The following is a 12447-nucleotide window of genomic DNA, read 5'->3' as shown; positions in this document are numbered from 1 at the left end:
CTAGTTTCAATGCACATACCATGGTCCAGGCACACCAACTGCTCTCCATCCCCAAACACAGCAAGCATGCCACTTGTACTCACATCATCCCCTCTATGCAATACAGACAATCTCCCCAGAGGCGAACCCCTACCCATTCTTCAAAGTCTGGCTCAAATGGCACCTCCTCCAAGGAGCTTTTCCGTAACTTTCACTGCTACCTCCAGGCTCCCAAACTCTGTTTCTATCTGCCATGCATGCATGATACTTGTGTGTGTCTGTCCATATGTGTAGAAAGTAAGGTGTGATGGGAAACACATGGCTATAGAGTCCCAGAGTTCTGTGTTAGAATTCTGCCTGGCTCCCTACTTCCAAGCTAATTTATTTTGGACATATCACATCACTTCTCTGAGCCACTAGTTTCTTCACCTGCAAAATCAAGATCCACAGTACCTGCCTTAGAGGGATGTGGGGAGACCTACACGACGCCTGAACACATGTGAAGCCCCAGGAGACTGTAGTTACACAATAAATGATAGCTCCTGTTAAACTTGCGGTCTCATAGTGAGCTCTTTGAAGGCAAGGCCATATTTAATTTATCTTAATTTAATTTATACTAATTATCTATTCCCCAGCCCCAAGCACATAATAGACACTAAATACTTATCTAGCTAGATAGTAATTTGTACAGCCCATCCCACCACTATCACAACTTGGCTGGACAAAATTAAATAGAATCCATGTAGGACTGCAAATTGGTAGCCTCAGGTTTGCTGCACTTGGCTGATGCAGTGCTTTAAAAGGAAAAACCAGCCCACGCAGCGCACACTTCAGTTACCTACATGGCCTTGTAAATATCTGAGTTTGCAACCCCTCGTGCAAAGACTCATAAGTGATAGACTTCTATGTTAATGAGTGATGTTTGGGTGGCTCCAAAACACCCCCGCCCCCTTATCAACTCTGATTGTTTTCTTACCTTTTGAGGTTGAGGGCTCTTGGAAGACACTGGTTTTGACCTAGAATAGGGAACCATAGTCGTTTTAACTCCAGCCTTTGTAAGGAGCATGTGGGGGAGCTGACCTAGCCGGGTCACAGGAGAGTGGAAAAGAAGTCAGGGTTGGGGGTGGCTGCCCCATGCCCATGGACCACCCCCAGCATGCATGTGATGAGAATCCCTTTTCCCATAGGGCCTTCTCCAGCAGGGAGCTTTTCCCAAGCTTACAACTGTGAGCCTTCTTTCCCCTGATGGAAAGTTGTCTTCCTAAAGCCCTGGGGCTTAGTGCCAGAGGCTTCCTAAAGGGGGCTCACCCTTTTCACAGAATTAGAAGGGGCATAGGAGGCCATGCTGTGGTCCAACTACAATTCACAGATTAGGAAAATAAGGTTCAGGGGCAGGCACGTGTGCAAAGGGCCAACACATGCTCCAGAGGTGGGGCAGGACAGGCCCCAACTTTCCACTGCATACACCCCCCTACCCACCCTCCAATGCCCTTGGAGACAGAACTCTCCTCACAGCAGCAAAGGATCAGGTGAGAGTGTGTGGAAGAGGGCCATTCCACGGAGCTCTGCTCTGAGAATATAAAGGGCACATTTCCACAGGGTCAGTGACACCTCCACAGAGATGATAGGATTACTGGAGCGTCAATTCACCTCAAATAGCAAGTCCCACCAGGCAAGAATGGAGAGGGCACTCTGGGATGGCAGGGGAACGGACAGGAAAGAGTCAAGCCCTGGACAGGCTCAGGGGACAGAGAAAATGAGCCAGCTTGGTTTGACAAAGGGTTCCTGGGGGAGAGAGCGTGAGGGGTGAGGGAAGGAATAATAAGAGAGAAGAGAGAGAATAAAACTTGGAAGCAGAATGTAGAATCGTAAATATCTCACCAGAAAGACTGAACAGGATGAAGGGCAATTATGAAGATTCATCAGCATAAGATGGAGGGAGAAAGGAGGAGGAAGACTGAAGACTGGCCAACAGTGTCCTAACCTAACAGTGTCTTGGCAACAGCTCAGATGTAAGGACCAAAGGAGAGAGAAGAGGCAAGGAAAGGAGATTTGGAAGCCAAGAACCAGGGTAACTGAGGGAAAGGCCAGAAACGTTTCCAGAAATGGGAGCAAGGAGGGAAAGTGGCTTAATGCACATGACACTGGGTTTTCCAACTGGAAATAAAAGACAAATACCTGGAAATGGGAGACTGACACTGGAGGCATGGCTATATTTAGGCAACAGAAAGAGGAGGGAAAACACACAAGAGACAGGATGAGTCAGCTAGGAGGATGGGATGCTTCACAGTGGGCCAAGATGATAAGGAGAAGAAAAGGCCACTGAACACAGCAAGTGAAGGTCACCAGTGAAAAAAGCTGCAGAAGTATATTTGTAAGTCCATTTCTGTTAAGAATATACGCATGTATATGTTGGCACAGGTACAGAAAGAGAGCCTGGAAAGGCACACCCCAAATGTAATGGCACTTATCTCTGGCAGGTGAGGTTATGGAGGATTTCTATAGTCTAAATCATGCATTTCTCTACTTTTTTTTAATTCAAAAAAGGCTCACGGCAATCTCTAGGACTTATTTCAACAGAATGGGTAGAATGGTGGTAGTGATTTCAACTACTCATCTGTGACTGACCATCGTACATGAGGGGTTGCTGCAGCATCATTCATAGCAGCAAAAAATAAAATAAAGTGAATGGCTATCAGAGGAATGGCTGAACAAATCAATACACCTGCACTCAGAACATGACCTAAGCACCCAAAGGTGAGTCTGACCTTCAGCAGCTGACTAGGAGGGACTTCCCTGAGGTACTATCAGTAAGGAAAGATGCAGAAAAGAGTGCACAGTATGCTGCACCAACCAAAGGCATGTCTATCGCCACATTTATACAGAACAGGAAGCATGGGTATGTATAAAGGAAATGAGTACATTCTGTTTTGCTTTCAAGTCTTGGCTAACAAGTGATAAAATTAACACCATCAATGAGGGAGCAAAAGACCATCACATGCCTCCTGGCGTGTACACTCAGGACCCGTTACTTCGATGGTATTACTGACAAACATGCATAACCTGAATCGGATCATGAGGACCAGACAAACCCAAACTGCAGGACATTCTACAAAATAACTGTGTTTTAGTCTTAAGATGTCAGCGTCACGGAAAACAAAGAAAAGCTAAGGAACTGTTCCAGATTAAAGGTGACTAAAGAGAGTCAACTGCTAAAGGCAATGGGTGATGCTGAACTGGATCTCAGACTGGGAAAAAAAAATCTAAGGGCCATTATCAGGACACTGGTGAAATTTGAACACGGATTCTGCATTCCTAGATGATACTGAGCTAACGTTGTTTCTTGCTTTTGACTATTATATTGTACTTATAAGAGAAAATGTCCTGTTCTTAGGAAATATACACTTGAGTATTTAAGGACAAAACGTCTATAATTCATTCTCAAATGGTTCAACAAACATATAAAGTCATGCTTTGCTTAACAACAGGGACATGATCTGAGAAACGCATCATCCGGCAATTTCATCATTGCATGGACATCATAGAGGGCACTTACACGAACCTAGATTTAGAGCATACTACACACCTAGGCTACACAGTACTACCTCTATGGGACCACCATCGTATATGCTGTCCATCATTGACCAACATGTGGTTACGTGGCGCATGACTGTAATAAACCAAATCTGGCATGGCAAAATGTTCACAATGAGTCAATCTGGGCAGAGAGGACTTCTTACACTATTTTTACAACTATTCAAATATGTTTCATATTTCAAAACTAAAGGTTTTAGAAGAGGGAGAAACATGTTTCATCAAGAGAGAAAGAGGAGCTCTGTGTAGCTGTATGTTCATAGACTGAGGCAACAAGTGGAAAATATTGGTTGAGGGCAAGAGAGACACCCATGAGGAAAGGAGAAGAGTAAGAGGAGGAAGGAGAGAGAAGTACTGTCCTCTGATACTGGAGTGAAGAAGAGAAAATGCACACGTAGAATCACATTTCTAGTTCGAATTAGACAACACGTGAGATTGGGGAAGCCACACCCACTGGCCTCAATCTACTCCCTGAAGTTCACCTGCTCTGGGGGAAGCAGGTGAGACGGCATAAACCTGGAAACAGGGGTGAGAGCTTAGAACAGCCACTGGGGCAGCATGCTGGGACTGAGGGGGGTGGGTTGGCGATAACTGGTTGGCTAAATAGCAAGAATTTGTAGGGGCAGACAACTCAAGGCCAAATGCAATTCCAGCTGTCCTGGAAACAGGCAGGAGATGCTCTCCTGTGGAGACTTCGCACTCAGGCATACGTATCTTAGGGCCCAGGTGTCCAAGCTTTGGGAGACTACTTTAATCCCAAACCCTCACTCACCCTGACCCAATCTGCTCTCCCCAGTTACTCCTGCTGGCTATACTTGACAGAGGCATACTGGTTTTCAACTGGCATCTCGACTGAGACATCTCGGCAGCTCGCCCTGAATCCAAAGGAGCTCCTCTATGAAGTCACTGTGGAACTCCAAAGAGTTCCACCTGACTGCAAAGTCAGCCGGTCACATTTAGAACCAGGAAAATGAGACAGAATTCCATGTACAGAACACAAAACAGAATATCAGAATCCATCCCACAAACCATAACCAGCAGCCATTTTTCATCCAAATTGAGACATTCTTTTTATTGATGAAGTTGAACTTACAGCACACAGTGACAGGAGCTACAGCAAACAGCCAGGACAAGTATGACTACAAAACGACCCATAGGACAATTACAGCACACAGTGCCCACCTCTCACGGAAACTGTGGAAAATGCCAAGGAGCCCTGTGATAAGGCTGGTTCACCAAAACCAAAAGGCCAGCTGGCCCCCACAGCTGCGACAGTGGAAGGCACAGCCACTCTCTTAACATGCCCTCTGCATGAGCTCCAAGTCTCTGAAAAGAGGAAGGCTCCAAGAGCATCGTGTGTGAGATGGGGTCTGACAAGTCCAGACCTCGGAGCAGGCAGGGACTCGATGCAGCACTGCTCAGTCTTCATCCACGGCACAGGCAGCAGGAGGAGTTGTCAAAGGTCAATCTCTGGGGAGATTTCAACCAGGGACATGGATTCCAGATTTAAAGGTAGCCAGCTCAATCACATCTCATGATGACCTAGATGTTACCAAAAGGTTAACGGACCACCACCAAACAAGACATTCTCCCTAGACTCACACCATAAAGAGAACACCAACATACAGAGAAAATTTCTGCTTCCACTTCATCAATAATGGAGACAAAAGATTTTGTCACATTGTACAACATTAAAAGTAGAGAGGTTCACTGAAATGTCATAAACGGTGCAGAACGTCTTTTAAATCAGAGTTTTATTAAACTAGGTATTAATAAACTAGAAGGGTTTATTTTAAAAAGAAACAACGCTGATGGCCCTACATTTGACAGTTTCCCACTATTTTTTTGGCTCAGTACTTTCATTTTTCAATCCAATGTTACTCCTACTCAGAGCAGTTCCAGTACTTATCAATATTTTTATATGTGCCCAAAATACGCTAAATTCAGTCATAATAAATATATTTTTCCTTCCCTGGGAGGAAACAGGAGAAAAAAGGGTACTAGGATGCACTCCACTTTTTAGGAAAGGAAAAATTCACAAAACTCCCACCTAAAAAGAGTGAAAACATGATCATCAATAACAACTCAGGCAAAAAAAAGAAGAAAACAGAAATGGGGGGCTGGCCCCATGGCCGAGTGGTTAAATTTACGTGCTCAGCTATGGCGGCCCAGGGTTTTGCTGGTTCAGATCCTGGGGACAGACATGGCACCGCTCGTCAGGCCATGCTGAGGCGGCGTCCCACATGCCACAGCTAGAAGGACTCACAACTAAAAGATATACAACTATGCACCGGGGGGCTTTGGGGAGAAAAAGGAAAAATAAAATCTTTAAAAAGAAACAGAAATGGGAGGGAGGGCATTTTGAGGAAAAACTCTCCTAGATAAACCTTTGCACAAAAATAATTCTGGAAAAAATTTCAAAGTCCTACTTGAGACTAGGTTCAGGCATCAGTTGCCAACCCTAAGGAGATTCTGATCCCTAAAAGTAGAGGTGAGACGTGCCAGAAGGGAGTGACTCCGGCAGCTAGGGCTGCAGGGACACACAATTAACTGCTCCAGGGAAGGCCCCTCCAGTCCACTCAGCAGCACGGCAATACTGTCCTCTCCAGCTTGACAACTGCGGGTCCTAAAATGCCAAAATTAGTTTCCTAATATGCCACTATATGTGTCCATTATTCCTCAACAAAGTTAAATTTAAAAAATTGTAACCTTCTCAGTGTTATATAATTTGCAAAAAATTTTAACATGCAAGTTGACAGCCAGGGAGAGAGGCTTTTTCCTTTCAAACACAAATAAACGAGAGAGAAGTCAGCGACTGTTGGAACTGAAGGGCCCCTGAAGACTAATATTGAGATCACATCTTTAGTTGAGGTCAACAACTCAGCTGCCATGACATTTAAGACAGCATTCTTCCTACCACAGCACACTGCCAAAGAGAACTCCGGGTCCAAATGCCAAAGATTTCAAAATACCAGAATCCAAGAAAAAAGGCAGAATCTCAATCTGGTTCAGTAGCTACTTACCCATTTCCTCCCAAAAAAAGAAAGAAAAAAAGGCACTTCTTAAACATTGGTGGGAAAATATTAAGTCAGAGAGTTAAAAATTCTTATGAAATTTTGTTAAATAATTTTTATTTCATATGACACGGAATTATTATTTCTTCTCTCAGCTTTTAAAATTAACAGGGAGGAAGGTGCACACAAACGGGCAAGCTGGGATGGCCTATAGCTAAAAGCACAAATATTCCATTCTTCCAAGCAGAGTTTAAAATTTCAAAGTAAAAATAAGTCATACATAATTATACACATTTAACTCACATTATTTTGTAGAAAAACAGATAAAACACCCAAAAGGGGGGCGGCTATCAGGTTGGAAACCCTTAGAATGCTTTTAAAATCCAGACGACCCTGAGGTATGCTGGATCTTAAAATACCTAGAACCACTTCAAAATATATAAACGGGCCCATTATGAGAAAGAGAAATACGGACATGATAAAACAACTGGGAAGCAAGCAAGAAAGGAGAGCAACGTGAAGGTCGCTCGGCTTAGACCAGGATAAACCACGGCAGAGCCTGGGAGAGTACAGTTAGATTCCTGCACCAAACGGCGACTCGGGGATGCATCTATTGGCCAAGCTCTCCCTGCAGCTTGCAGACTGTGGGGAAAAATCCAAACACATGTGTTGAACCACTTGTTACTTCTCCTGTCAAAGCCTCTTCAAGTCAAAACTCTGATCGAAACACAAAAGTCGTGCATTTCACAAACGATTTCACTGCCAGTGAGAACTCTTCCAAAAATCTCACATGCAAAACGTATACAGCTGATGCTGAGAGACACTGTACAACTGTCCCTCAACTGATGAAAACTGGCCTCTAGAGGCAACATATGCCAGAACTGGGCACTCTCCCACCTGTTCTGCTCCAGGATCCTATTGGCTTTTACAGACCTAAGTAACTTTTTCTGGCCCAGAAGGGATCTTGGGGAACCATTCTCGCTCATCTTGTCACTGAGCCAATGAAAAGCCATGCTCTGCAGACCGGGCACACATGGTCTGGAGGAGGACCCTGGTCTCAACTCCTGGTCCTTGATGCCCTGACCACAGCACTGTCTCCTCGCTCATTTTGGTAAAGGTCAGAGAAGGGTCTAGCCACACACTCGCTGGAATATTCAGTCTACACACTGGTATGCTTGACACTGGACTTAACCTTGTCTACAGTGCAATGTGTGAATCATCCATGAAGGGTGAATCTTAGAAACCCATCTCTGTCCCCAGAGGAAACCAGTAAGAGCCATAAAGCCAGATTTAAGACTTACCCTGAAGTGAAACTCACCAGCAGCTTCCCAAATCTCATTCTACCACCCAAACCGAAAGTTCAAACAGAGACCTCAGTAAATGGAGCGCTCCTCCTCTTCTTCCTCATCCCTGCCTCCGGCCTATCGGCACCAACAATCCCTGCAGACCGAAAACACGCAAAGTAAACCCGGAAAAAGCTAACGGAGAAATTTTTTTAATTCTTAAGGTAAGACATCCTACAGAATTCCAAACTGCTGAGAGGTCACTTTGCAATTCTAACTCTGTTGGTACCACTGAGCAAGGCTCACCTGGTTTGCTTTCAAATGCATGGGACAAAGATTCGCCTCTCCCCACCCACAGAAACGTGTCCGTGAAGTCATCTGGGTTTTAATGTTCTAACTGTACTCAAGTTCAATGTGAAAGTAGAGAATCCCTCCATGGGCTTTCTCTCAGACAAGGACTCTGCATACTCAGTCACAACCTCACATGCGCAAACTCTGAGAAAAAAGCAGCGAGGGTCAGAAATAAACAAACTCATCTGGTCTCAAAATTTTATCAATGGAATGTGTAAATCAAAAGTATGACATATTCCTAATTTTAAGTCAGCAGCAGCAATGTCAGACCAGCAAAATGACTGATGATTCACAAACGCTGACCACAGGCTCGGTTCAGTGCAGTTACTTCCACCCCACAGACAGCAATCACACGTGGGTCACTCGCATACTAGAGCAAGCCAATCCGATTAGGCCACTCGCATACTAGCAAGCCAATCCGATTAGGCCGATCAGACTTAAAAGCTAAATCTTGTTTGTGGACTATGGTGAATTACAGTAAACATCACAAAAGTAGCTCCTCATCCCAAATCTTACAAAACAATCCTTAAAGAAACACTTCTCTACACTCACTTTGGTGACAGCAAAAGAAAACTAATTCCTTTCCAACATACTACGTTCTAGAGAGTAAACCATGACGAAAATACAATTTTTTAAATCAGTGAATCTGAATTATTCAATCACTGAATCTTCATTTAAAAGAAAATCGCGGCATGTGTGTTTAGATCTCAATTTCATTTAGGGAAAAAACAGGACGAAAATCATAGTCTGAAAACTGAAAGGAGCTGGACCCATCAATACCAGAAAGCTGAAAAAGAAATATTAAAAAAACTTGCTACTTCTTTTACAAAATACTCAAAGCCTATCTTAAGGAATGCCCTCCTGAATTCTCAGGATACAAAACCCCTGTGCTAAGCTTCTCTGCTCTATAAACAGAATTTCAGACTGGATGTGAAGAGCCCATGCAGGGCTTTCTAACATGTGCTTGCTTTTTCTGTCTGTCAGTTCATTCTGCTCCAACAAGCATCGAGTGAGGGAGGCACTTCAGCCACCATCATCATCCGTGTTTTATAGGCCAGAACAAGGAGAGAGGTCCATTAGCTCCAAAGTCACAAAGCTAGGAGGGATCTGCAAGGACTCAAATCTGAGGCTCCCTCTGCCAGAGCCAGACTTGAACTTGCAGGCAGAGAGCAAGGCCAAAGTACAGGTCTGAGGACTAAATCAAGCCCAAGTGCTCTGAGGCACATAATAAAACACAGATTTTCAACCTCCTGACTCGGAATTTCTGGGGACAGGCTTTAGACCTGTCCATCAACTCCCGCAGGTGATTCTGAAGCCCACCAGTTTGACGACCACCAGCATGAGGGACTCCTAAATCCTAATCCAGCCAGAGAACCCATTTGTTCACCTATCCTCTGCACAGCACACAACTTGCCAAGCAAACCAAGCAGCTTATTCAAGTTTACCGCACCAGTGACCGAACCTCCATTAGTCTCCTCAGAAGACATTATGTGCCTCAGCCTAGAGCCAGGTCAGTGGACTCATGTCAGAGGTACACACAGTATCAGCTTCATCCTTCCCAGGTGGCTTCTCAGTTGACATTACCCGATAGTATCTTCACAAACTCCACGCACTCCTGGAGGAATCTTCTTGTAGATTACCGACACATACGGTGTCAAACTCATTCTGAAGGTGCACACCATTTCAAGGAAGGTATCCTACCATTAACTCTTAGAGGAAGTAATGTGGGTGTAATTCTAGTCAAAGTCATCAAGTTGAGTTTACAGAGGATCCATAATTGTGGTATGTACTCTAAACATCATACAGAAAACTACCTTCTGCCCATTTAATTTTATTTCATACTGAAAATGGCAGCAAGTCTCCTTTTGAATTCATTTCTTATGGCACAGAATTTTAAAAGGGAGGAAAAATGGTGACAATTTCAGTTATTTTATAGATTAAAGTTATATTCACTGCCTTTGAAACATACTTTCAGGAAAAATAACAACAAAAAAGTATCTCCCCATGGTAGGCACCAAGCATTGTCCTGCCATACTTCTCGGGAGGAAACAGCCTTAAAAGCCTTCGCGGCCGAGCCAGACTTCTGAATGACGGCTCACAGTAATACGAGCACGTCAAACAGCAGGAGGCTGAGAGATGTTAAAGAGGAGAACGAAGAAAAAAGGAACAGGTTTAGAAATAAGCACATTTAAAAATACAGTGAAGGATTTGAACAGACCAGTTCTCATTTAAGAAAGAAGCATTGGTACCTGTCATTTGAACCTACAAGAACATACCCAGGGCAAGACAAATTTCAGAAGCCATGACACTCTTGAAATACAGAATTTTATTTAGAAACTGGTTTAAAGTAGAAAAAAACCCTGTCAAGAAAGATCAGGTGGAAAATGGGTTCCCAATAAAATGGAATTTTAGGGCAACAAAAGTCTAAAAGGCCACAAGAGAGAAAGAGCACCACTGTTATTTGAACAATGGCTAGTTACTTGCATTTTTTTGGCATTGTTAATCACTGAATCTGGGTTTTCCTCTGAATTCCACACAGAGCATGCACTACACAACAATTTTTTCATAAAATACCTGCTTTCTACACACATTTTAGGACAAGCTACCACCAGAAACAAATCAATACAAATACATCAGGGGCTGCACAATCTCAGTAGTGGGTGACACACATTTTGCAGAATTCTGCCAAACAAAGGAACTGAATAGGCTATGGGCAAAGGAAATGAGGGAGTTAAGGAATGAAATACTTTAAATATTAATAATTAATTCAGACATGGTACTGTATTTTCTGCAAAAGAAAATTAACATTTAGTAACACACTAACAAATTTTATCTCCAAAGAGATTAGTGCACTGGCAAAGTATTCCGGTAACAGCGGAGGGCTCTGGACAGCAGGTACCGAAAACACCCAGCTTTGCAAATCCCAAGGTAGCGATGGCCTTCACCGATCACTCCCTCTGCCAGAGGTCCAGAAAAAACTCGCAGCATGGTCACCTGCCTGCTGAACTTCCACTCTAAGCAGCAAAGTTTAAGGAGCCAAAGAGGAGTCCCCAGTGGGCAAGGGGAGCAGAGAAGAGAAACACGTTAATGTAAACTTAAAAGACAGTAAAATGGGACATGACCCTCATTCAAATCCCAGAGGTGAGGGCAAGTCCCCATAAGTAGTTGTTAGATTTAAAAACTGGACACACTTCATTTCCCAAAAAACACAATACATAGAATTTTCAGGGATCATTGGAGAAATCGTCAGAGAAATGCTCAATGAAGATCAAGCTCTTCACCTCAAACACCTCAGGGCTGAACCACACCCTCTCTTCAACCAGGCAACAATGCCTCTTGCTTCTTAGCAGGGATGCAACTGGGCAAGGACACCAAACGGCTTTACAGAGCAACTTTTCAAACTTTCCTTCTGGGCCAAGGTCCAGGCCTATGAGGATTCAAGCAGCCCTCAAGGCCTGTGAACAGCAGGTTCCCAATGTTCCCATGTGTGGCCCCCCTTCCTTCCCAGACACAATGTCGAAACATAAAATCTCCTGTCATGTTACATTTTCTATTTTGAAATATGGAAGCATATTTTAAATACTCTTAAGGCATTTATTTATTAAAATGTTCTCTGCCAAGATTTCACATTAGCTTAAAATTCAAATCAGTCTTTACATTTCTCTGCTGAGGTCTCCCTCTCAGCGTATTACACAAAAACACCTTCTCCAGCAATCGTTACCAGCATCCACACGGTGAGCCCCATGGTCAGCCTCTTTGTTCCTAGGTGAACCAACTAGATGTTAATACTGCTCTGCTACAAGGTAAAAGCTCCTAACTCAAACTTATCGGAAAAGGAGTGAAACTTCTGCAAAGTGCACTTTAAGAAGAGGTACTTTTTGCTTATGAAAAGAAACCAGTGAGTCCTCTAAGAATAATAAAAGGGAGTATTTTACAGTTAAGCACATGATTTGGAGTGAAGAATTCGGATGTTGCTCTGCTGGTCCGGGCTGTTAATACTCTTCTTGTTCCTCCTGTGGGCCCCCTTCATCCGGTATCACAAAGCCTTCCTAAAATGGGAAAATAAGAGGGGAAAGCCATTACTCAATACTAAATGACGGATCAGTTTCTACTGTGGGCTCACTTTCTGCATATTTAAAGCCTCTCAAAGTCAATGGTTCTTCCTGTCTCTATCACACACTTGGCATTTAATGGCACAAGACCAACTGACCACAACTTTATTATGT

At 43.7% G+C, this 12447-nt stretch overlaps 2 protein-coding genes across 6 annotated transcripts in view; both read right to left on the bottom strand.

Annotated features, from left to right (window-relative positions):
- EFCAB8 (EF-hand calcium binding domain 8) overlaps positions 1–4552 on the bottom strand; it is a 66705-nt gene extending 62153 nt beyond the window's left edge. For 2 of the 4 annotated variants that reach the window (XM_070588008.1, XM_070588009.1), the window contains exons 1-2: positions 4346–4552; positions 956–995 (exon numbers count right to left, since the gene is read on the bottom strand). In XM_070588008.1, coding sequence (XP_070444109.1) covers positions 956–995; positions 4346–4434 — 129 coding nt within the window. In that variant the 5' untranslated portion in view covers positions 4435–4552. The remainder of the gene's footprint in view (positions 1–955; positions 996–4345) is intronic. The other 2 variants (XM_070588010.1, XM_070588011.1) reach the window with 2 other exon arrangements.
- Positions 4553–10529: 5977 nt separating this feature from the next.
- The window catches only part of MAPRE1 (microtubule associated protein RP/EB family member 1), a 28160-nt gene continuing 26242 nt past the window's right edge, over positions 10530–12447 (bottom strand). For both annotated transcript variants that reach the window (XM_070588013.1, XM_070588014.1), the window contains one exon: positions 10530–12270. In XM_070588013.1, the coding sequence (XP_070444114.1) occupies positions 12214–12270 (57 nt within the window). In that variant the 3' untranslated portion in view covers positions 10530–12213. The remainder of the gene's footprint in view (positions 12271–12447) is intronic.

This window comes from Equus przewalskii, chromosome 21 (assembly GCF_037783145.1).
Source record: "Equus przewalskii isolate Varuska chromosome 21, EquPr2, whole genome shotgun sequence".
In the NCBI taxonomy this organism is placed as follows: Eukaryota; Metazoa; Chordata; class Mammalia; order Perissodactyla; family Equidae; genus Equus; species Equus przewalskii.
Note: the sequence above shows the minus strand (reverse complement) of the source record. Positions and strands in the feature narration are given on the sequence as shown.